Below are 27,899 nucleotides of genomic sequence, written 5' to 3'. Positions count from 1 at the left end.
TTCCTCTCATACGATATGAATGAATTGACAAAACAAATTAGTTAAAAAATAAAACCACTTGTTCTTTTTCATTCTATCAAACTGTTTTTTATCTATCTGGACACAAAGAAGATTGTGTTTAATCTTTTTTAAGGCGATTTTTAATTTCTTTTATTTTATTTTGACATTCACAGAAATTATGACATTAAAAATCAATTCACCAAAAAATACTTAGTTAATTACTTTTCAATTTTATTCGTAAAACACATTAAAATTCTTAGATTTTTTATGAAAAATCTTAGCGCCTTTGAAGATTTCTCTTACTAAAGAATGCCAAATCAAGGCAAGCCTATTCATCCTTTAGAATCCCCGACTTTCAGGAAAGCGATTCATCTGCTTTTAAGGGTAGTATTCAGTGAGGATTTCGAGGAGTTTGTTTCCTTGCTACACCCTGACAATGGGTTCTTACTTACAACTAATACCCTGAATATCTCCCACCACCTAGGAATAGCCGAGATTCAAACATATGTAGGTACGTTTATATGTCGTCAAATCAAATTTAAATATAAATAAATTACGATTTTTGCAATCACATTATTTCCGCTGGGCACATAGTGAAAAACAAAGTAAAATAAAGGGGAGTATATACATATAACCGTTAGTTAGGATACAATTTATTAAAGAGCATTAGGCGTCAATGTTATAAAAATATAACGAAGAAAAAAAATATGCGGTGTAGTATAAAGTTGGAGAATAGTGTGCGCTTGCCCAGCCACTATACAACCCTTAAACCCCCAGCATGATTAACTCTTTCATCAGGGGTGGGATCTTTTTTAGGCTGTCGATCCAAAACTGTTTCATAAGTTCATGCAAAGTGGCAAAGTAAATTAAAATGTCAATATAAAGGAAATAAGTAGCATGGACAATTAATCTCGAGAGAGGATATTACTCTTACTGAGAATTGGAGTCAATGTTGAAAATCTCAAGTCTACGAAAACGTAAAAATAACATTGACTCAATACTTATGTTTAATTTACTAAATGGCTTAATTGATAAACCATAGTTACCCGAACAAGTGGCATTCGCCGGTTGCGAAATAATAATCTGCTGTACCTTGATCTTGATCTATGGCTTGCATGCACCAATGTCTAGATTGTGTCGCATTGTAAATTCAAGACAAGATCTGAACATTTTTGGTGTTAATCTTTCTAAATTAGATTGTCCTGGCTTTAATTTTCTTTCGTTGTGTTTTATTTCAACTGTTTTTTTATTCATTTTTTTTTTTTATCTAAAAATCATTTAACACAAAGTATTGATTGATTTGGTGTTTATTTTGTAGAACTCCATATTTAAATTTACAATATTAGAAATCAAACACTGATTTGAGTCTACTGAACACTTAAATTTTTATTAATACAAATATAAAAACAGAAATTTTGTGACAATTGTTTCGCCTTGTTAAGGCATTTTCAAACGGATGTCACATTACATTACATTCGTTTGAAAATGCCCTAACAAAGCGAAACGATTGTCGCGAAATTTTTGTTTTTATATTTGTGAAAATAAAACAAAATGTTCAGTAGACTCAAATCAGTGTTTGATTTATAATATTACTAGTTTAACACAAAGTATTTTACAAGTTAAATACATATCAAAAATATTTTGAGTCGTCCAAATTTTTGTAGACAAGGACTGGATTCAACTCCCTGGGTAGCTGTTTATATTAACATATTACAACAGAGATGAAGAACATTTAAGAGAAGGTAATATAGAAGTCTAGGCATCTACAGGGCTTATGGCCTGTCAATGGCTGATTTAAGTGGCCACTTTACACACTGTGTAACATTCACCATTCTGCCCATATTCGAACATCTATATTTCTTAAATTCTTTCATCTGTTGATGTTTGTGAAGTTAAAGAGCTGAAACGTTTAAAATTGACAGGTCATAAGCCCTGTAGATGCCTAGACTTCTATATTACCTTCTCTTAAATGTTCTTCGTCTCTGTTGTAATATGTCAATAAAACACATATAATGAATTACATTCCCAGGAGTTACAAAAACTTAATGCGGGACTTAAATCATAGTAACATTTTTTAAATAAACACATATTGAGAACAACAAAAGATAAACGCAAGTTTAACACCTTTATAACTAAATATAACACTACAATTTATAAGCCAAACACCATTTCTTACCCGTAGAGAGTCGTAGCAAAGTACGGTTTGCTGCAGTAGTTCGCCAGAGAACTCGGGAGAGTTCGTAGATAAGATGAATGAATTGACGATAAATAGGCAAATCCCGGAGCAGCCATACTCAAAGCGTTGACGTATTTTTACCTAGCATAAATAATTATACTCATTAATCTGCGAACCATGGACAATACGCGCGTATACACATTTGACTGCGCTCTCTGCAATATCTGATCATGCGCAGTAAGATAAGTTCCTCTATAGGATTTCCATAGTTTGAAGTTATCAATTTGTTAGAAAAAAATTTTGCCTTAAAAATTTTTTTAGAACACTACGACTTTTGCATAGATTTCAAGTTTGAAGACATTTTCCCATCATATAAGTTTATTTAAATATTCATTTATAACGAAACGAAATAATAAGTTCTTATTTTGTTATATTTAAGCTAGTACTATTTTAAAGACTTTAAATTAAGACATATTTAAATTTTTTTAATGTTTATATTCATAGTCGCCCTAGAAAAAAAAGGGTTGAATTTGGCAATTTTCAGTTCGTTAGAAAAATTTTTCAATAACATTTTCTAAAATACTATCTTGTCGCATTATTTTTTCAATCGACTTCTCAGAAAAGTGGCAATATTTTTTTGCTGAATTAAGTACCTTTATTCATAAAAACTATTCTGCAATAATTTAGTTATAAGTTTGTAACGCACATGCGCCCGAATCATTCAATCCAAAGTGAAAAATGCAATTTTTTTCCCATCCAACCTTATTGTACCAAATGAACTCTTAATATGCAGCTCAGTATAATTTGATTAATTGTTATAATGCATATATTATTATAATGAAAATAACATTCATTACTGTAAGTATCTAGATAATAAAGATAAATATAAAAATCACAACAGTCTGAAATATGACATGTCAAACCCTATGTGACAAACAATATCAATCCTTGCCATCCAAATCAAATAGCAAGATTACAATGCTCGATGTAGACAATACTGGTTTTACAATTCAATAAACTAGGGAGTAGAAGGGAGCCGAGCATTAAATCAATTTAAGACATATGCAAGCACATTAAGTAACCAAACTTGTACCCCAAGGGACCCAATAAATGGGTCACTGGGAATTATTAATAGTTGATTCGGACAGATTTGTGTTTGTGAGTTATGACTACTAAAATTTGTTTTAGTTACTCCGTAGGTCCTACATTATTTTTTGCGTAATACAAACGCCGGATATTCTCTCTAGCGAAAAAAATACGGTTGGCAGATTCTTTTGTTTTGTGTACGGTTTGGCTTTTTAAGGAAAGGGATTTCGTTTCTAGCTTCTTAGAACTTGCCATTTATTTGTTCAAAACAAACGTATTTTTTTATTTTTTATTTTATAAATTTATTGCAAAAAAATAGTTTCCACACTTAAACAGGGAATATTTATAAAACAAACTAATTCATGTAGAATGAAAACGGAGTATTCTCTGTTTATGATAATCTCAATCTAACATGGCTCAACCTGTTCTAAGATGGAGATTTTTTTTTTTAGTCCTATACTAATAAAAAAATAACATAAAAGAGAAAAACTTAAACTTCTTAATTATAAATGCCTAGCTAATCAAATGTAAGAAATTAAAAATCGTGCCGTTAAAAAAGTGCCAAGAATACATGTTACTTAAACGTAAATAATATAGTATAATGTATAATAAAAAAACAATGTTAAACAATGAAGTATATAAATAATGTGCACCAATTATATAAAGTACTACGTGTTTTGATTTACATGTATATTTTTTTTTAAATTCTCGCTACACTATTAATATGTGCAGTAATTTTAAGATTAAAATTTGTTTTACATTTTGAGACTTTTATATTTAGCACTAAATCATAAAATATTTTTGGAGCAATTACATTATATTTCTTTTTACCAAAGGTGGTTGATACAATTTTTTTACTTATAGTATTGTCATAAAGGTTAAAAAAATTCATGGTAAATTGAAGGGTTAACTGCATTTTTTGATTTTATAGATATTAATGCCATTTTTTTCTCTTTAAAGTGTTCAGCAAAACGGTATATTAAAAACTAAAAAATGTTGCACTCTGTATTGTGATTTGTAGGAAATAAATAAAGGGTCACGGCTGGGATAAAAATCATTAAAATACGACAATTATTGTTGCAACGAACTCGTATTTGTCTGTTGTAGAAAAAAGCTTTTTTTTATATTAGTGGACGCTTTGTTTCCTTTTTATTTTATTTAATACATGGCCCCACATAAAAGGTTTTTATTCCACTTTTTGGTGTGTAATAAAAATCCTTATTTGTCAACTAGCCCGTCTTTGCCGTGTAGGCTTCAAATATATTGATAGTTTTTGTATGGCTCCTACTTTATTATTTTATCAATTAAAAAACATTTTTTTATTTTAATATCAGCCAGAACTAAAACGGCTTATACACTCTATAGCTATAATATGTGTTATTAACTTGTTCATGTCTGCTACTTTAATAAGGAAATATCACATACTACGAATACTCAAGAAAATAAATTAAATGGATTAAGAATAATTGATTGTATTTTCGAAATCAATATAAATTTGCAGAGAAATGTTTTTATAAATAAATTTAAAAATAAATTTAATCAAAATACATTACTATAAAAACGCATCACGTTCGGCCTTGGTAGTTGTGACGTCAAGATTCGTGACAATGTTCTAAACAAATTTGAATGGGCAGGAACTAGTAAACATGAATCGTGACGTATCACAAGGGAATTACCGTTTTTGCGGGAATCCAAAATTACTATTTTTTTTATTTTTTTTCTACCAATAATTAGCAAAACAATATTTTTTTTACGGGTCAGTATTTCGTTCATCTTTATTATTTTGAAAATTTAAAAAAGAATGATATCTCCCTATTGTAAGAATTAACCCCTTTGACGCAATTTTAACAAATATGGCGCCTTATAAATTCTCGTTTGTTTAATTCAATTTCAATTCAATTTATGGGCAGCGCATTTTCCTACCGTGAATGAAATCTTCGGTTCAATGCCTGACATTAAATATTTATATGAAAATGTATTTTTTCACTAGAATATTTAAGTCTTTGGACTGGCTCGTGAAACACATAATTGGTAAACTTACCTTTATGTTTAAAAATAATAAATAATGGGCAAAAAAGGAATAATGATGGTGATTACAATTTAATTTTGGTGCCACATTCAATAATTTTCTCAATAACTTTTTCAAAGATGGTGAATGGTTATTATATTTACAATATTTGAGTTTGTCCAAATGTTCGTGGACAAAACATTTATTTATTTATGCATTTCATAGTAAATAAATTTTTTGTTCACTTTGCCCAGCTGTATGAAACAGTACTTATGATTTTCTTCTTATATTACTTTTTAAAAGTTTATTATTATATTTGTTTTTTTACATTTATTCTTGAATTGTTTAAACTTTCTACTGAATATATTGTACAATTTTTAGGTTAATATTTTTTTTATATAAATCTTATATAAATTTTAGGTTTAGTTTTTTTTTAAATCTTATGTAAAAGGAAATTTATGGTTTTAAAAAAAAAAAATACATTAAGCCAAATATTTTAGTATCAAAAATTATTGTAAAAGGCAGATTTGCCGTTTATATTAATAAAATAAAATAGTATAAAAATAATAAAATAAAATAACTGCCGGAAAATGAAAATTTAGTCGTGAGTAAGCGGGGATCGGAACTCGTTCCTCTGATTCGTAAGTCGTCGAAAACATTTTATTTTATTAATTTAAAATAAACTGGACATTTGAGGATATGTACTTAATATTCATGCTATCACTCAATTACGATATTTTTTCTTCCGGTCAATTTTAAGCGCCATTAATATTAATATGAAAAAAGGAGGCGCTCTTTCCTGCGATAAATGAAAGGTGCCCTGGAAAAATAATTGAAAGACATCCGCGGAATAATAAAACAGAAACATTTACATAAAACAGACATAAATAAATTTGAAGGAATCATTTCGAGTTGCTAAATTGTTGAATAAAAATGTTTTTTTTTTATGCAAATTTTCCTGAAGGTTGAATGGAAAACGTGTTTACTTTTGTCCGGTCTGCCAATGTTTGCCCTTTATATATATTATACTTGGGATTCCGACCAGGTTTGTTAGGGGATGCTATCATAAATCTCCACAACTATTTCTTCGGCAGCGTTATATGTAAACACCTGCCTTGATCAATACTCTTTCCTAAATAAAGAGGGCTATACCAAATAACGTATTACTCTCCCGCGAATTACACATAATAAATTATAAATGTGGCCCAAAATTTCAAGACAAACCACAAAATAACACTAATTTAAAATTATTTACTCCCTTATCTAATTACATGGAGCATTAGGCAACGCAATGTATTAATTTTCTTCAATCGCGTATACGAGTTTTGTCTACAGGTTTCTGTAAATACATATATTATGTATTCTATTCTTATTAATATTTCGTTTAAAAATACAATCATTTATATTTTGTATTGAATAAAAAAAATTCTCGCCTTTTCGTCTTTATAACATTCTATTGTTTTATTTATTGAAATCAACACAGTAAAACAAATTAAATAATTCATGCAAATTAATAACAAATACCTAGGCCAATTACGTATTTCAAATTAATAGGAACAATAATTTAAATGCCAAAACATACAGTTCAACGGAAGATAAATGAAATAAAATGGAAAATATTGAATAAAGGGAGAATGGAAAACGTAGTAAAAGGTAGTCAATAAAAATCACACAGAAAAAGAAATTCAAAAAGTTAAAAAAACTAAAAACAGTGAAATATCGCATACTACAAATACCGATAGAAATATATATAATGGATCTAAAAAAATAATTGTTTATTCGAAATTCATGTGGATTTTGTGGTGAAATGTTTTTATGAATAACATTAAAAAAGAAATTGTTAATAAATATGTTCCTACAAAATCGGGATAATTGTGACGCCTAGATTCGTGACGATGTTCTATAAAAATGAATCGTGACGTATTAGGGGCGTGGTCAATACAACGGACTGATTTCGAGGGAATTCAAAAGTGAAAACTCAAAAATATTTTTCATGATACTAATGAATATGAAAAAAAATCTGTCTCCCCATCACAACTTTTTCTTATGTAATATCTATATCGCAATACTTAAATGTTTTTTTTTTAGATTCAGTTTCACTGAAAATGTTTTTTCATGAATAAATAAATTTATTTTATATATCCTTGTAAAAAGTGACATTGTTTTAAGCAAAATGTGTTGAATTTTGTTATGAAATCTGAACGTCCAAATTCATTTATTTCGCTAGATGAAAAATTGACCAAGGCTCGAAATTGAAACCGCATAAATATTTCAAATTTCCATCGGGCCTAATGGCCGCACTGTTCGGACCCAAAAGTGGTTTTCCAAAATTGTTAGAACACAAACTGTGGGACACGTATTTTTATTGTATTATGGTAATACCCGGCTTCTGGTTGAATGCCGACCACTGTCGCCTGCTCTGTCGATCCGAACTCAATTGAATTAAATTGGAATTATAAATCAATTTTCTGTGATTTCACACAAGTTAACAGAAAGCCATCCCCGATTTTTATTTCTGACAAATAAACAGGAAGTACGAAAGTATTTTTAGGGAGATTTTCACCAATACTTAAGCTTAAAAATATTGAGTTTCATGCTACACGATAAATAAAAATAACATGAACATTTAAAATTGTATTCTATAGATATAAAATGGGGGATTATAAAGGAAATTAGTTACGAAATGAAAATGATTTTGTTTTAACGAATATAATAAGATGGATACTTATTTCCTTCATTAATATTTTGATGCAGTACTTAATTAAAAAAATAGGTACTTCTGTAATAATATGTTTTAACATCATTTGATGTTTGTTATTTACCATTTACTTTTTATTTTGTACTTCAGCGTTTTTTTCTCTTCCCAACCAAAAAAAATAAAATATCGACTCAGGAAAGAAAAAAGTTACAAAGCAACATGTAGCAACTTCACAAAAGAGCCAACTAAAGTTTTTTTTTTAATAATAATTAATAAAAAAAATCTCATTCGAACGTAGTATATTGCCGTGATTCTTACACAATTTAAATATTTTATTTAAATTAAAATAATATTTTAATGTTACTACGGTTGGCTGCCCTGAATTCGTGCGTCCGATGAACAACAGTTTTATTTCACTATTGACGTAAATGTCACGTCTGTTTTGTTTGTCCAGACGTTAATTAAAATTTATGTTTATGTAATAATTGTTGTTTTCGTGTTCCTTTATAATATTTAAGCTTTCTTTGTTGTATCCCGACTCAATACAGGGCTCTTAGTCTCATGGATCTATTTTTTTAAATATACATATAAAATAAACAAATAAAAAAATATTAGTAATTATCCCTTTCACCTTCTAATGGGCATCATCAAACTGGTAAATGTTATTAAGTGTAAAGATCATTTATACGAAACAAAATTGTAACTTAAATAAATAAATGGAAGTGTACCAAATATTTTTCATTTATAACTCAAACTCAAATTTAAGTTATTGTATATCAACAATTGGATTTCAACGGAAATTGTGAATAAATAACATTAATCTAGTTAAGTTATACTTTAAATTTGCATTCCAGCACGCTTTTTTCGTACATAGGTACTCATCTCTTAAAATATTTTTATAGTACATTTTAAAAATTATTACTACCATCATAATACGCTCGACTGCCCTGGGTGGGCCTTGGCTGAATCCAGGAGTCTCCTCCACTCTGGTCGGTCTGCTGCCCTTCTCCTCTAGTTCCACACTTTCAACATTGTCATATCTGCACGGATGAGTCCATCCTTCGCATTTTGGGCTTTCCTGGTCTTCGTCGTCTTTGTGGCACAGAGAAAGTTAGGCTTTTTATGGGGTTTGCATCGTCCATTCTAATTATATGGCCAGCCCACCTCAAGCGTCCCACTTTGATGGAGTTGATAACATCAGGTGCTCGATAGATATCATATAGCTCTCTATTGTAGTGACGACGCGAATGATTGTTTTTATAACTTAATTTGTTCATTGTTTTTATTTGTGTTATTTTTGTAAATTTCTTCGTAAAAAATGATATCACAATAGATGTCAGATAAACAAGCTACTCTAAGACGATATGTTCTACTTAGACTACTCAGTCTTCTGTGATGAGGCCCAACTATCCTTCCACTGATTAGGGAGTCTTTCAGGTGGGCGCCGTCCGGAAGGCAATTCTTCGGCTGCTATGGACACCAGTCTATCGCTGCTCATTCTTTTTATGTGGTCTCTCCAGAATCTTTTACGGGATTTACTTCAGTGCACTTGATCTTCGATTTTGCACGTTTCCCGTATAAAGTCATTTCTGACCCAGTCGCGCATTTTTTCCGGTAATTGATCTGAAGACCCTCATCCCTGATGTTCTCAGCAGGTTCTTCGTTCTCGTGGTGTCCGTTCGTGTTTTTACGGAGTATGTCAATTTGGGTCTAACAAATATCTTGTATATTCTTACTTTGCTGTCAATTTACATGTTTTGATTTATATTGAAAAAGCATTCTGGTAAAAATAGTAAAAACTTTTAAACATGTCGATAATAAATGTGCATTTTTTATATAAAGACAAACTTTTTGTGGGTCATAATTCAATTCTAAGTAACTGCATACAACATTTTATTATATTGCTCAAAAATTTTCTTATCTAAAAATTTGTTTTACATTTCAATTCTTTTATGTCTTGCATGAAGTAGTTATTAAGCTGGTATCAAATTCAAACATGATTAACTCAAAGCTTTGTATCATTGATCATAGTATGACATTTCACCGCACTTTTAATGTCTCCACTGAAAGTTAACCAAAATAAGTCAATTCAATAATATTGTATTGATTACTTATTCGTTGAAAACTTTAACACCTGGGATTAATTCAATCAGTCCTGTATTAAATATTGACGTAGGTTTAATGAAAATCTTTTTCTATTCTGACAAAGCTTATCTAGTTGTTTAAAACATAATAAAGTTTGTGATTGATGTGGTATTCAATATTGAATCCTATAATAAGTTTATTTATTTATTTGTTTTGAATATCATACAGCCTTAAACAAAAAAGCGTAAAATAATAATTGTAAAAAATGAGATCTAAGATTAAATTCTGATTAGGCTTTTTTTGATTGTGGATAACTAAAATGGATCAAAATTAGACAGTGGTGAGACTATCACACTCTCTCAATTCTGTTCACTATACTTCATACTCCTATTTATTTCCATGAAAATTTTCAATGCTTATGAATTCATGGTTTACTTCTTCGTTCTCTCAAAGCAGCCTCTTAATTTCCATTCACAATTCCTTCTTATTCTACAACTCATAAAGTTTGGAATTGTAGTGAAACTGTTCCGTGTAATGAGTGATTACATGGAATTCTGACTAACTCGAAAGTTTTGTTGTATGGAAATAAGCATGTATAACTATTTTATTTATTTGGATTTTATTATTAACTTTATTGACTTTAGCAAAAAAATAATACAATTTAATTGGTGCTGACAGTGCTGACTGAATCTAGCCGTAATATATTAATTAATTCTACTATAAATATTTAACGTCATTCACTACGTCATGCCAAAAGAACCGAAATCAACGCCGGCACTCAACAGCACGCTAAATTATATTAATAACATATTTTGTTTTATTAATTGATTGGAAGAAGTTACCACCTGACAGTAAATTTGGCAATGTACAAGAAGATTTTGTACAAGAATTTAAATAAATAAAATAAAGATATTACATTAAAATATTCCTAGTAAAATACCGTTAGCATAAAGGCGTGTACGTCATGCATATTTACTTAGGATCGTTTCTAGTTAGATGTGGGGAGTGTTTGTGACAAGGGGCGGTGTATCATATAACCAAGACGTTGACACAACCCTAGAATATTGGAATTCGCAAGCCATCAAGGAAAATATAACAAAAAACTATGGCGATCTTATGGTCACTTTTAAGATGCTACTTGAGATACAGCAGGGCTGAACGCCGTATTTTTAAAGCATTTAAAACTGTCCTTAAAGCATTGAAATTTTTTAAAGAATTGAAATAGTTAATTTTCTTATTTCAAAAAATGTCATCATCATACTCCTTTTCGCACTTAGTGGAGCAAACGTCACTGCATTGGTAAACCACATGCATCATTGTTAAATCATATGTTCCATGGTGGTGAGGTGATCAGTCTAACGCTTCAGGTTCCAACCCAGGATCAATGACGTATTGCAGCAAAACCTTTAAAATTGAAATTAATCATCCACTCACATGCCAGGAATCAAATCCAGGATTTCAAAAATGGTTGGCGAACACGACAAAAACTGCACGAGGGGAACTTGATTTTTTCCGGATTTTTATCTGTTTAAATTTATCATATTAAATCTCAAATTTTATAAAATTGCTTTTATCATTTGAATTTAAAATGCCTTTTACAATTTTAAAGAAAACAATATAAATCAAACGATGTTTTTTAATTTTGTAAGATGTGCTGTTTTGTAGGTATGTTCCTAAGTTTCTCGCAACATATTTCAGTCCTCAAATGTTTTTTTGTGTAAGCCCTGTCCTATTCGAGTATTCTCATACGCTATTCTCTTCAGTACTTAACATCAACCCTTCCTTATATTTTCAAAACTATGACCTTACATGAAGATGATTGATAGGCCTGTTAAAGATAATATACTTGAAAAAATATTTGTGTAAAAATATACATCAGCAATTTCAAAATGTTTGCAAATTACTTTTCCGTACTCAGTACATTTATTGAAGAAAAAACGAAAAACGCTGATAGAGGATTTTGTAAAGAGTATTTTGTGAGTTCGTATTTATCGTATACTCTTTTTTATCCTGCTTAAATTCTACTTTACTTTTTAGAAGTTTTATCATTGTTTTTTTATATTTCCTATGTTCAGATGGAATGTATGATACAGTTCTATTTCAACATATTACAACAAAGATGAAGAACATTTAAGAGAAGGTAATACAGAAGTCTAGGCATCTACAGGACTTATGACCTGTATTATTTTTTTTTGTTTTTTTACGATAAACATGATAATAAAACAGAGGATTAAAAAAAAAGCATAATTACATATCAATGAAGTACATATTAATAGAAAAATAGTAAACGAAAAAATCCCACAAAGGCATGGCCTATTCGTAGGTATACAAGAAAATGTTAAAGAATTTTTTCTCCTAAAGTAAAAAATGGACAGTTATAATAATTTTGTATAACATAAGAAAGAAAAAATAAAATATTCTGTAAAAGATAATATGGTATTTTTTTTTTATATTAAAAAAGGACACACATTTACATTTTACATTTTTGGGCCTATAAAATATGCATGTCTCTGTGCGGTTTACATAGCCACTTTACACACTGTGTCACATTCACCATTCTGCCCATATTATAACATCTATTTTTCTTTAATTCTTACATCTGTTGATGTTTGGGAAGTTAAGGAACTGAAACTTTTATTTGTGTGGGTGAGATTCATCCAATTGAATTATGTCACCTACATCCAGTTCTATTTGTAAAATAAAACCATAACCGTAAAGATTGTGTTGATCTCAATGACTACATTCAGATAAATATCCCACATATGTTTACAAGATAAAAATTTGTCCGCCTCATACTGTACTGGTTAGTGCGTTTGTCTACAATGCCTAAAGTCCTTGGTTCGATTGCCGTCATGGTTGACTTGAAATACTTAAAAGGGCGACTCACTTTAATATTTCATTGTGCCGTGGATTTACATAGTTGCCTCCGTTCATCAAATAATCAAGATACGCTCAATTAGAATGCCAATCCAGTGACCCATGCACTTCTGTATATACGCAAATAAATGATTATGATGATAATAATTGTGAAGCTTTTTGATTTTTTTATTATTCAGACTATTTTCCAATTTTCTTTGCTCTTAGTAAAAAAAGGTTATGGTTAAACTTAATTTTGTTTTTATAAAAATTAATATAAATAAAATATGACATTAATTATAAGTAAAAAGTTACATCATCTTTGAAATCATTATTGTCTATTCTCAGACTTGTACAAAAAAAAACAGTAATAATTCAAATACTTGTTTTTTGATTTGGTGTTTATTTTGTAGAGCTCCATATGTAAACTTATAATATTAGAAATCAAACACTGAATTGAGTGTACTAAACACTTTATTTTATTAAAAAAAAAAAAAACCCAAAATTTAATCAAAATTATACAACTTTATAAGGACATTCAATCCATCTAATCTTCACATTCGTTTGAAAATGCCCTAACAAGACGAAACGATTGTCCCGAAATTTTTGTTTTTGTAAGTGTTAGTAGACTTAAATCAGTGTCTTCTAATGTTATAAGTTTTTTTATAAATTCATTTACTTATTCGAAAATACATTTTTAATGTTTGTATTAAGGAAATGGAAAATTATTCCTGAAATGGAGATGTAAAAAAAATCTTTAAATTATTTTTAGAAGTCACCATATCTAAGATAGGGTTTTTTTATAGATTTAACTTAATAACAACGTATCTTATATGTTTTGTAATAAATTAGAAATTTTCCTCTTTAAATACGAGCATTTTTATACATTAGAGAAAGTACGATAATATACAAAAAATATTTCAACCTTTTTTTTTAAAGTTTTTAAAAATTATTTTTAGGGGCATATTAACTTATAATTCAACCAATTGTAATTCACGCGTTTAGCTTTGCTTAAGATTATTTGCGATTTTTATTTTGTATTTTTTTCATTTAATGAATAATATTATGATGAATCAATCGAGCCTTTTGCTAATAAAATATGGTCCTGGATGTTTATTAAAGATGCAACGACGTGTTGTAAGTATATGCTCAATCGAGAAAATATCTTTTCCCGTAGACAATTCTCGCCCTAGCTAAAAATATATCAAACCAAAATAGCAAAAATGTGTGTGTTTTTCTTCTGTATTTTGTATGCAGGAATAGTTTACCCGGAAAAGTGCATACGATTTTTCAACAAACATGGAAACATACAAACTGTAGATGCATTTTAAAGTGCACCAAGCTACAATGAACCGGAGAAATATTTGCATACGGAATGGAATCAAATTTTCTCAAACACATTATGTCACCTCTGTTGTTAAATATTGAGAATTTATTTCAATAAAATGTCACATCTTTAGACAAAAAGTTTGTCACTTTTATAAATTAATTTTGTTTTAATGCTCAAGGTGTGAAATATAAACTCTTACAGAGGTGTGCTTAGAAATTTCTATACATGCGGTGATGTTACATCATGCAACTTCAAGTAAAAGGCAGAATATGCTGAAGTTTAGACATTTGAAAAAAAAAAGATGTACTGTTAAATAATTAATTTTTAATTTTGGCTTGTTGCGAAATAAATAAAAAATGTGTTTATACTCAGGTCATTTAATTAACTTGCACTCCTACTTGCACTACTAATCACCGACTGATTGCACGAATTTTCTCATATGTTTTTGTCTCTTTTAAACAAACACCGGCCACAGAAAAGCATCTCTGACTTCGTTGTTATACGTTCTATTATCATACTCTTTTTTATACACTAAAACAGATTTAATGTGGTATTGGCGTCACTTTCATTCGTATAATTATTCTTCGCATAGCAAAAAAAATATTTTTTTATAAAAAAATCCATCATGTTAATACACATTTAACATACCTTATGTGGTATGTTTAACATACCTTATTTCATTTAAAAATTGCAAAAAAATACAGCATCATCATTTAAATAAATTTCAGAGAAATATCAATTCATGTTTCCCATTGTTACGAAATTATTTGTAACTAATTTTTATTATCTTCAACCTCCCTGTGTTTTTAAATTAACTTACTATATGAATCACTTAAGTAAAACTTAAATCCGTTCAAATTAGAACAAGTGCTTATTTAATAACTTTTCGTTATACATTCAGATTTTGCCACAAACAACATCTCATATTACTGTCACCAGTTACGAAGTCCTTGACTACACGAACTAGTGACTTACAAATTTTACAAACGTATTTCTCTCATATCTCTCTTTTCAACTTTCTAAAAACATTGACTGTCTTAATCATTGTTTTGTTTAAAAATGTCCTAACAAGACGAAACGCGTCACAATATACCCTTTGTATATTTTATAAAAAATAAAGTAGAATTATAATCCAATAAACTTGTTTTATTTTGGATACATTACCAAATGTCTTAATCACACCTGTCCTATAGCCTGACTTCATATAATTCTTCAGGAGCCAGCACCCATACACTTCTTGGGCAATGAGTAACACCATGTGAATGTCTCAGTTTGTCCGATAAAATTAGCAACTTCAAACTCAATAAACAAAATTTTATGAAGAAATTTAAATATGAAAGTAATAACTATGTAACTAACTAACTAACTAACCATCACGCCATTTCCCCAGAGGGGTAGGCAGAGTCAGAGTCAGAGTCAGAGGCAGAGTTGATGTCTGCGGGTCCTGTGCAATTCAACTCCTAGATGCGTTTTCACCTGCATCTTTCATCCGCCGGTGTACGTGTTATGGCAGGGCGCGTCGTGTCTGTGGACGTTCCCTTTCTTCCTATTGCTGACGCTCCATGTGGATGGAATAATGGACAAGTGCCGCGTGTCGCAGATCCTTATCAGTCTAGTGATTGAAGACCAGATCAAGGCGACCTCTTTAGTCATATGCATGATTTGTTCGTCTTGTAAACTGGCCTTTAGAGTTTTTTAGAACAGTTTAGTTTAGGATGTACTTCCGTAATTAAGCTGCTCGTATCTGCCAAATCTCTTCGTTCTTATTATAACTATTTTTATTTCGTTGCATTTATATGTATATCCCCTGGTATGCACTTGTGAGACAATTTTTGATCTACAACCCAAGACAAATCCCACCCCTGATGAAGTGAGTTATCATACCGGCAGTTTTTAGGGTAGTATAGTGGGTGAGTAAGCATCCACTACCCTCCACCCTTATATTATACCTCACCTTATATTAAATGTAACTTCCGCATTTTTATAACACCATGTAGTCTCGTTTTTGTCACAGACACACAAGAATTAAGAAGTAATATTGCTTATGTATCTTGTATTTTTTTTATGAATAAAGAAGTTATTACTTAAAATTTTGTATTTCAATACTAACGTGAATTAAAAAATAAGTTTTCAAAGATAAATATTTACAAACACACAATCATCATGTAAAAGTACCTTTGTTTCTCGTCGAAACCTCATATCTATATTAAAAGTGGCGGCCTCCGTGGTTTAGTAGTTAAGACTCTTGACTCACGCAGGGAAGGTTTCAGGTTAGATTCGCGGTGAGAACACAAAAAGTAAATGCGATTTTACTCAAGACTGGGTGTTCTGTATTGTAATTCACCACTGAAATTGGACATACTAGCCTGTGGTGCAAAAAAAGGCGTTAAATTATTTATCTACCCGTAAGACATCTAACATTTAAAAATGCCAATCAAATCAAAACGTTTTTAAGGCCACTGCTTAATTTTTATTGTTATCCAGTAATATGCAAAACACATGCATACATTTTTTAATGAATATTTTCTATGAGCCGGTTGTTTAAACAAATTAAAAATCGTTTTCGCTGTTAAATCATCCCCTCTTAAGAGTTTTAAATACACGCTTTTTCTCGGTGGGTACCAATTTGTGTAATACCTATTTTACTGGTTGCTTTAATTGGTCTCTTGAGCTTGACGTTTATTTAAGATTCATAGCCAGTCTTGTTAATAGACATTTTGATAAAACCCCCAGTTTAAAATCAAATAAGAAGGCAATAAAAATATTCTACTTTTTTTCAGATTAATTATCTTCCGACACTCATTAAAAGCGCTTTTTGTTTGCGTTTTCTTTCTAATAAAAACGTCTTTAATTTAAGAGTTCCAATTCAAATATTTGAAAATGTTCAAATGCTTCTTTTTTATAATTAAAATTACAGATCATCTTGACATACGTGCGTCATTAAAATATTTATTTGTACATGCTATCATTATAAGTCTATCTCTCCGTATTTAGCCAAATTTGAAATTAATTTATTGAAATGTAATATATTTTTGTGAGATATTATTAATGTCCTAAAAATAGTTAAGCCAAACAGTTAACAATATTTTGAGTTTGTCCAAATTTTTGTAGACAAGGACTGGATTCAACTCCCTGGAGAGCTGTTTATATTAACATTTTACAACAGAGATGAAGAACATTTAAGAGAAGGTAATATAGAAGTCTAGGCATCTACAGGGCTTATGACCTGTCAATGGCTGGTTTAAATGGCTATTTTACACACTGTGTAACATTCACCATTCTGCCTATATTTAAACATCTATATTCCTTCAATTCTTTCATCTGTTGATTTTTGTGAAGTTAAAGAGCTGAAATTTTTATTTATGCGGGTGAGATTCATCTAATTGAATTATTTCACCTACATACTAGGCAACGCCTGAAAATATTATTTTTTCAATTTCTATACTTCTTCATGGACCAGGTAATTTATCAACAATATTTTGAGTTTATCCTAATTTTTGTAGACAAGGACTGGATTCAACTCCCTGGGGAGCTGTTTATATTAACATTTTACAACAGAGATGAAGAACATTTAAGAGAAGGTAATATAAAAGTCTAGGCATCTACAGGGCTTATGACCTGTCAATATGGTTTAAGTTAAACATCAACAGATGAAAGAATTGAAGGAATATAGATGTTCAAATATAGGCAGAATGGTGAATGTTACACAGTGTGTAAAGTGGCCACTTAAACCAGCCATTGACAGGTCATAAGCCCTGTAGATGCCTAGACTTCCATATTACCTTCTCTTAAATGTTCTTCATCTCTGTTGCAATATACGGATAATTTATGAATATTTTCAATTCTTTCATCTGTTGATGTTTAACTTAAGCCAGCCATTGACAGGTCATAAGCCCTGTAGATGCCTAGACTTCTATATTACCTTCTCTTAAATGTTCTTCATCTCTGTTGTAAAATTTAACCAAACAGTTAATAAAATAAATCAGTACTGAAAATAAACTCTGTCATTCCTTATTCAATGTCAAATATTTGAAATATACAACATTATTTAAAAGATTTATAATTACTTTTTAGTCATTTCAAGTTTTTTTTCTTCGCTCGTTCATCATTTTTTACAAATGTTTATGACTGTAAATTTTAACATCATATTCTGTGATTATATTTTAAAGCATCATAATTATTGCCAAGTATACATATAAACCAATAACATGTAACCTGGAAATCTGTAGCTCAACCTTCACTAAAATGAAAAACGTTCAAAGGAACAAAGAAATCGTAATTATTTCATTTAAATTTATTTTATTTACGTTATACTATTGGAATTTTCGTTTCACGCTATTTATCCGAAGTTCATTAATATAAGTTCATTATATTCATATTATTTAAATAAGGTAGATTATTGGATTTCCAAATTATTCGTGAGGGTTAATTTATCACAAAGCATAATATTACTAACTGAACTGTGAAGTTATTTTTGATACTTGTTACTACGTGATTGACCAATGGATTTCTAAATCGACAAAGTTCATTCCCAATCCGAAAACTATTAATGAACTCCAATCAACCTCAAATAATGTCGTGCTGATTTTCCTGTTCAAGACGGATAGTAAATTTGTAGGCCTTTTCCGGACTAAATGTGATTCATCCTCGGTAAAAAAATTTAATATGTTTTTATCAATTCACGAAAGGTTTTATTTAATCGGAAAATATTCATAAATTATCCGTATTATTGCGATGGGTAAAAAATGCAGTTCTTTTATATGCAAATTGCATCATGTTATTTTCTTTGATTTAAATGTTACTATTTCTTCTATCATGTTTTCTGTACAACATCTAATTAACTAAGGTACATATTTTTTTCCGAGACAAACAACAAATAAATTATTTCACCGTAGGTATATAAAAATAAATATAAAAAAAACGAAAGCGTTACACATTACGTCCCCATATAATAGACCAAAAGAAGATTTGTTAATATACGAGTATGCACACACTCACGAATGCTTGCATATCAATCTACAAGACTGCAAATGCACAAAAATAGATCACGTATCAAAATATAAGTATTTAGGTATTATTATAGATTCCACTTTTAATTGGAAAGAACAGATAAAAACAGTTTGCAATAAGCTAAGAGTTTGCCTACTTAACATGTACCATTTAAAACCATACATACCATACTCAGTGCTGAGACTAGTTTACTTGGGGCTAGTTGACCCAATTATTCAATATGGATTAAGAATATGGGGATTAAAATTTAAATCTTATACGGATAGAGTCTTGAACTTACAGGTACAAATTTTAAAAGTTATCATACCTGTAAAAATAAAGAATGAGGCAAAAGACAACAATAAAATATTATTTGATTTTGTTAACGTTTTGCCAATTAACAAACAGTGTCAGTATAAGATAATGACAGATCATTTCCTCGATTGCAATTTTAAATCCAAAATAAACCACCAGATCATGACCCGACAGAACAATGTGAAGTGTAGTACCAAAACTGTACAATTTAATACCAGCTGAAAATCGTGAAGAAAAAAACCTAATTTCATTTAAAAAAATAGTCAAAAAATTATTAAACAGCAAGTGAAACTTAAGTGTATAAATATATTTTATTCTTGTACTTACTTATAATTTATTTTTTTTAAATGTAATGTAACCCGCAGAAACCTTCGGCTTTGCGGGAGCAAAAATACAATTTTGTATGTTACTTATTTGTTAAAATGAATAAAACTTACTAAAAAAAAATAGATGGTATTAATATCCTAATCTTACAAATGACTTAGAACATCATATTTTTAGGAGAACTTTATTGACGAGCTGAACCCGGCAATGGTTTGCTATTGCTAGATTTGAGTACATACTCGTATACATATATATATTGAATGAACACAATCGATAGTTTGATTTCAATTATTTTATTTAGTTCAAATAAAAAATGTGCATATGAGTTATTAATGTTTTGTTTTGGTTTAAATAAATTATGAGGAGAGAGAATATTGATAAATAGGTATTCGAACATTGTTTTCTGTCACTGTCTTACAGATGCTTCCCCGATACTGTGCGAAAAGGACAATTGCATTTTAGATTTTTTGTTAGAATTGACAAAATCGAAAATTCGTTGTCCCGTTTTCCGCACCTCAAAACTGAACCGATTTTGTTATTTTAGTGAGTATCAGAATACAATTTTCTGTATGGGTACATTTTGCGTTTTTCAAAAATGGTTTGAATGCCGTGGGCTCGAAGACAGAAGATAAAACTGCTCTTTTACGGGTTTACGGTGGTCTAGTTCCCAAAATAAACGATTTTTGAAAAAACAAAACAATCACAACACGCCAACGGTAAATATCTAGAGTGAGAAAAAAAATCACTGCCCTAGTGCTATAATCCAGAGAGAAAATACTGGGATACGTTTGCATGAAGAAAAGTTAGACCGCGTTTTTTCTTAAGATCAAACATTATTAAGTATGCTTACAAAACTTTACTTCATAACGCTTTTGTATAACCATAGAAATAAGTTCGGTGTTTTTAAATAAAACTATTGACCTAATAATACACATAGATACACCGTGTAAAGAAAACGTGTAAAAACCGCCCGGACAAACTTATAAAAGATGGTTTTACTTTTTATTGGTAAGTAAGTACCTACCAAGGTTCTAGTTTATAGTTGAATTCCAAAACTTAAAATAATTCATTTTTAAATATTGAATCTAAGTAGGTACCTAAGTACTTGTTTATGTTTTTATTTATATCCCTACAGAGATGAAGTAGATTTTTTTTTTCCAAATTCAGGATTATGGATATTCGAGCGTTTACAGGGCTTATGACCTGTCATTGGCTTGGTTAAGTGGCCACTTTAAGTAGGTACTACAACAATTCCCATTCCGCTTATTAGCGAATATCCACACAGGTAACATTTTTGATTTTTGTACATATGTTACGAATCGAGAAACCATCCACAAGCGAGTTGGAGCGCCATCTATGTATTGATATTGAAGTTAAGTATTTTAATTAGCAGATTACTTTATTTTATGTAGTTAAGACTCTTCTGAGTTAAATTAAGTACTAGTAATCGCCTGCAGATGACTCTGCAATTTATTTTTACTTATATTTGACCAAATCTTATTACACAACATTATTTTTGGTACGTGTACTTGTACACACACAAATCTGGATTTTCTCCCAAGGGGGGAGTAGGTATATATTTTTATTTATATCCCTACAGAGATGAAGTAGATTTTTTATTTTTTTTTCAAATTCAGGATTATGGATATTATTTAAAAGTTTAGCTTCTTGGAACAGCGGAAAAAGTGCGATTTTGTGAAGCATTATTTTTAATATACATTTTAGAACAGTTTCTAATGGTTTAATATGATTGTTGTAAGTTCCCCCACATCCAATTATTCCATAGGAAAGCAATGACTAAACAAGTGCATAATATACCATTTTAATCGTTATTAGCTGGGCGTAAATACTTAGTCTTTTGAACACATAGGTCAAATATCTTAGTTTATTAACAATTACTTCAAGATGATTAGTCAATTTAAGTTGACAGTCAATGATTACTCTTAGGTTTTTATGCACCTTTCAGACTTCATGTTTTCGCAGTTATTACATATGTCAAGATTACAATATTTATTTAGAAACATAACATTAAGGAAAAAAGAAGGGGAAGATATTTTGAGTTGTAAAATGGAATAAACAGTGTTTATGTTTTTTGACATGTTTTACCATCACAAAAATGAAAATATGTTCATAGGGAAGAATATTGCTGTTAACCTTTATATTTATGATTATTGTTTCACTCTTCATTTAATTATGCTCACCCATTTATTCGACAGAAACACAGCCATACCATTAGAGAAAATAATACAATCAGTCTTTCTTGTAGAAAAAAGGCTGTGCATATAAGACGAAAAAGAAATTTAACCAAATGATAGAAAAGGGGTACCTACGAAAAAACAAGATTGTCTAAATTTCAACAATAATTTAGAACTATCTTAGGACTGAGTAAAGGCCTTTTGTGAAAACCACGCAAGAAAAAGTTTAAAATTTTCATTTAATAAATAAAAATAATATGTTTTATTCCAGTACATACTCGGTGAGGATATTCAAAAAAGGCTTTAACTGTCATATTATCATCAGTTTCATCTTATTTTATCAATTTCGCAAATGTGTTAGTTCCGCAACACATTTTTAAACATTCTCGATACATGTATGGCCCATTCAAATCTTCAATAACCTGGTTTATGTGTCTGTAATCATAAGTTTTCATGTAAATCATTCTAGTGCGTCTACTTACCCAAACGAAATTTGTATGTTTACTTTAGTTTACCGACAGGCACTAACACATTAACATAGGGTTATTTAACAATCACGCGCTCCGTCGTTCTTTGATTAAAAGCGTTTTGATCCTGCGTGCTCATCTAGTATTTATTTATGTATTGTAATTATGTACTCTAATATTCGTGCGATTTCATGTCATGTTTTTTGTCCAAATATGTATTTTATGTGTTTTACCTTTTATATTGATAATTTCGCTGTAATAATTATTGAATAATGCCAAAGGTGGAGATCGAGGGACTTACTGGTGACGTCAGGTTCAACGATGAGGGAAGAAGACAGAACTACACTCTGCACGTTGTAGAAATGACTGTCAACAGCGCTATGGTGAAGGTAATAAATACTTTTTTACATTTTATTTTGGTAGTGTTATTTTCGAGGTTTTACACAAATATGGCTGACAATTGTGAATATTAAATTTGTTACTTCGGGTTTTAGAATATCATTTATATAACCGGGAACGAACAGTAAATGTTGAAAGTTGTAAGTCTAAAAAAGTGACTTCAAGTGTTTTCAGAGGCTTACATTTACGGCTTATTTTTTTATTGTATTTTTATATTAAACGAGCCGAGCTCGGAAATACTTTGCTAATGCTAGATTATAGTACTCGCTAAATACATAAAATGAACACAATCAAAAATTTGATATCAATCGTCAAAATTAGACATGTACGTTTTCCACATCTCAAAACTGAATTATGTTATTTTTTAGACAGTATCAGAATAATTTTTTCTCAAAAAATAACATCCATCCATTTTTTTTGTATATGCATTCCCGGCGAATGCAATCCTAGTGATGCAAAAAAAAAACATTTACAATCCTTACTTTTTAGGTATTTAATACATTGAAGATTTTATGAGCTACGGGTTTAAACACGCTCGTGGCAAAGATGTACATTTCGCTGAAAACCACAAGTTAATCGATCCAGTAGTTATTCAGTCCAAAAACAACGCACAAATTAACATTGCCATATATGTTGATGGGGGCCTAATTTAAAATTACAAATATGTACATACTTTGTGTTGATGTTAAAATAGCCTGTAAGCTTCAAGATTTTTATCTTTTGTCAGATTTATACTGAGAAACATAGCGGTAGCAAATATGAAATGTCAGTCAAATACATTCACCCGAAAAAAAACCTATAAATTTCGTTGTTACTCCTGGTGATGCTCCAATAGCCGCCCGCGGTCGATCTTTCCCGTGATCTTAGAGCACCGGTTCTATATTTGCTTTGGCAATGGAATCATTATATGACTACCTTTTTTGGCGGAACCCCATCTCGACAATAAAGAAAAAAATCGACGAAAATGTAATTTTTAAGATCCATGATACTTTATTGTTTGCTTGTTGTAATGTTCATCTTGAAGAGAAATCTTTGCTGCACGCATCGTATTTGAAGAACATTTTTTTTTCACATTTCTTCCGAAAATAACGGTTGAATTAGGTTTAATGGTCGACTATTGAACACGGAGATCTGGAGCGGCATACCGTCTAGTAAACTTTCTTTTAGTGTAGGCGTTAGCTGAAAAGTCAGTTTCACATCGCCCTCAAGTCGGTACAAATGAAAACAGAAATATGATAGCGTGCTCGATGACTTCGTGTCTTTTTCTTTTTAATCCAAAAGTTTTATTCAAATTTTTGTTTTATTGAGAATGAATTTTCAATATTGATCAATTTTTTATAGTCCGTCACCGTTAATATTGATGGCTTGAACTGATTTGCGAATGGATTTTAAACCCAGTCAACGTCATGTAACTTCTCTATAAAATATTATTTCATGGATCTTTGAGGTTCAATAAACATTAATTTATGTTTTTCTCTCATAACCATTGTGATCCTTTCATGAAACCCCAGGGTTCCACTGAATACTTTTTGAAACCGCCGTCTTATTTATGAACAACATGATGATATGATTACTGCGAAAGCTAACAAAAGTATTGGATTCGCTACACGAGTTTACAAACCATCTAATGATTCAGGAAAACTGAAAACTGAATATAAGGCTTATTATTTTAATTTTATTTATTTCTATAATAACAAAATCTAATTTTACAACCAAAAATTGACATATGAACATATTCTCACATTATTTTTCACATTATTTTTCACTATTGTAAACGTTTATTAACTTACGCATATTCACTGCTTATTTTATATCTAATCTATTATTTTACTTAGTACGGGCTTAGCATTTTTGAGTATGGAAGCTGCATTTGATTCTAAATATAACACAATAGCCAATAACAACGTAACCATATTTTTTTATTCGCTTTAATTTCCGGTTAAGGAGATCACCTGATTCTGTATAAAAATTTGTACTTAATGAAGAACTAGGAATTGCTTTAGAAATATTGCTACTATTCAATACTTTACGTATATGTTTTTACTGCCCTATTCTTTTACAATAGCTCGTATTTTATTTGTTGTATTTATGTTCATTTTTTATATTTTGTATAATTTTTAAATATTCTTACCCTCTTTAGCCTCGTCCGGCGTCATTTATGAATTTTATTTTCATAATAAAATAGGTAGGTATATAAAAATGTCACACACAAAAAAAAAATATTCACTAAGTTCTTTCTCGAGAAAAAATATGATCATTTGGAAAAATGAGGCCGAAAATCCCCGGGGACCAAAAAAAGTTCGGCAATTTTATTTCGGGGAAAAAACAAATAAATACACATACATGCATACTATATTCCCATGAGTTACATAAGATAAACTTATTCTGGGACAAAGGGAATTATATACAAATTACAAAGTAAAACAAAAAACAAAGCATTAAGTTATGTACAAGAAGCCGATAAAGTACCTACAAATCAAATAAAATTGACATTTATAATCAATGATGTAAAATAAATAGAAACTTTATTTCTATAATAGATACATATTGTACTTGAAAAGTATTGTGTTTCCTGTAAAATTAAAAAAATACGATGTAGCAAATCACGATACAAATGCTTCATTTATGTAAGAAATAGTTAAAATCTTATGTTTTTTTTCTTAGCTCATATTTATTTCTGTGTTTTTTGTACTATACAAATGACACTAGCTGGCAGGTGTCATTTTTTTTAATGTTTATAAAAATATTACAAAATATCGACTTATTCCATTAACCTTAATTAACCTAACCATTATTCCTTATAACATTAATTGGCAAAAAATCTGTAATCTTTTATGTTAGTGCAAACTGCTATAAAGTTTACCACTAACTTCAACCTGATTACTTCTGATTATATGAAGGACAGTTTAATAATGAAGTCACGGAAGGCAATTACCCACGAATTGTGTCTTATACGTCATTGTTGAATAGCTGTTTTAGTAGGATAGGTTTCGGATGACCATTAATGTTAACGGTTAACCGATTATCTTAAGCAGTATTTTCGGTATGACTAAATATTAGTAGATGAAGACTGGATTCCACCCCTAAGAGTTCTTAACCTTGATATATGTATTACGACAGGGATGGAGAATATTTTTGATATGGTAGCGCTACATCGTTAGAAATCTCGCGCTGACCCCTCATGACTACAACCTCTCCAAACCTGGAGGGCTGGAGGGGAATTATGCTATAAAATGTTGTCAGAAATATTGTCATGCCACAATACGAAATCCGAATTTTATTTGAAATAATCCTCTTCAATACAACAGATATTATTGTTTTAGAAAAATTATAGATGTGTCTTTATTCCGTTGTAAATATTGTATGAAATTAAATAAACAAACGTAGGGGCAGGCAGAGAGGATATAACGCCATATCACTCTATCTTAGAATACAGACCTCGCTTCCTCTACATTTATACTTTTTTCTCATTCACGCACGCCATTTATTCCTACTTTTGACATATCCATCTTCAAGTATTTGATGGACTTGATCGTGCCATGTCTTTCTCGGTCTTCCTCGTTTTCTGCATCCATCAACATTCGCTTAGTAGATCCGTTGAGCTGTTCTTTTGCTGTCTGTTTGCTCAACATGTCCAGACTAACGCAGCACCCCTTTTTTTATTCTGTCAATAATGTCTCAGCCTTACACACTTCACGGATCTCAACATTTGTGCACCTATCATACTTCGTTTACCACACATTCACCTGAGGGATCGCATTTCAACAGCATTCAACCTACTTTCATCATCATTTTTCCAATTTCATACATACATTAGAGTTGGCACTAGAACTCTATTGTGAACTGTTAGTTTAGCCTCCTGCCATAATCATTTGTTTGCCAAAGTAGATTTCAGTGCGCCGTTCACCCTGTTCCCGGCACTCACCCTCCTTTCAATATCTTTCGCGGTCTTTCCATCCCTAGTAAACGTACTTCCCAGATACATAATTTCTTCTACCTGATTCAGAATATCTCCGTTCACACTGATCTCATATTTAGTTATTTTTTTATCCCTTTCAAAAACCATCACTTTCGATTTATCAACATTCATAAGCAAATCGCTTTTCTTGCATACATCATAGACTTTTGTTACAAAGAATTGCAAGTTTTCTTTGCTGCTAGCAAGAAGCACGGCATCATCCGCATACAGAAGACAGTTAACAGTTATACCACTCATTTTTGCTCCCATTCTTAAATCTTAAATAATGTCTTGTGATCGTTTCCCGATAAGATCAATGTCACGTATAATTTCACTAGGATGTGGGCAAACATAAAAATAATAAATGAAAATGATATTTAAAATATCAAATATGGATAGCTTATATGTGGCAACAATTTTCGTTTAACATTTCATGTAGTTGTCCTGGATTAATAAACAAAGACTTGATTGAATGGTATTTTGCATCTTGTGAACGCTAAGACTTCCACATTCTTCGTAAATTTTTTCATCCCTGTTGAGGTACCGGACTCGGCGGTTATAAATAAAGCATTCCATATTTTTTTTAAATACAAAAACAAGATAGATAGACAGAATTATTATAAATGTTTCCGTTATTCTGTTAAGGCAGTTTATGGTGAAAATCTTTAACAACCATATTGGTTTGCGTTTTTGTAGCATTGTGATATTGTAGGGCACTTTTTTTTCACAGTTATCTGAAAATAAATATCTCTCTGGGCATAAGAGCCCAAATATTTTTTTTGAAAATAAAAAGTGAACTCAACACTAATTAAAAAAAAAAAAACATTTTATTAATGAAAAATATAATTTTTGTAGTGTGCACATAATTTTAGATTTAAAATAAAAATTTTAAATTATTTTAACGTTTTTTGTATGTATAAATATGTAGTGGGACTGTAACAAACCAATACTAAGACATCTAACCCGTCTGCTATTGACACAATGAGCATATAAGGGTCAAATACTTATCTTCA

The 27,899-nt window shown here is 30.3% G+C and overlaps 1 protein-coding gene across 2 annotated transcripts in view; it reads left to right on the top strand.

The window, feature by feature from the left end:
* LOC148271329 (glutamate receptor 1-like) overlaps positions 1-27,899 on the top strand; it is a 119,401-nt gene that overhangs the window by 11,454 nt on the left and 80,048 nt on the right. For both annotated transcript variants that reach the window (XM_088241521.1, XM_088241522.1), the window contains exon 2: positions 22,811-22,918. In XM_088241521.1, the coding sequence (XP_088097647.1) occupies positions 22,811-22,918 (108 nt within the window). The remainder of the gene's footprint in view (positions 1-22,810; positions 22,919-27,899) is intronic.

This window comes from Micrasema longulum, unplaced genomic scaffold (assembly GCF_059751315.1).
Source record: "Micrasema longulum isolate JH-2025_06_02 unplaced genomic scaffold, ASM5975131v1 h1tg002928l, whole genome shotgun sequence".
Taxonomy (NCBI): domain Eukaryota; kingdom Metazoa; phylum Arthropoda; class Insecta; order Trichoptera; family Brachycentridae; genus Micrasema; species Micrasema longulum.
Note: the sequence above shows the minus strand (reverse complement) of the source record. Positions and strands in the feature narration are given on the sequence as shown.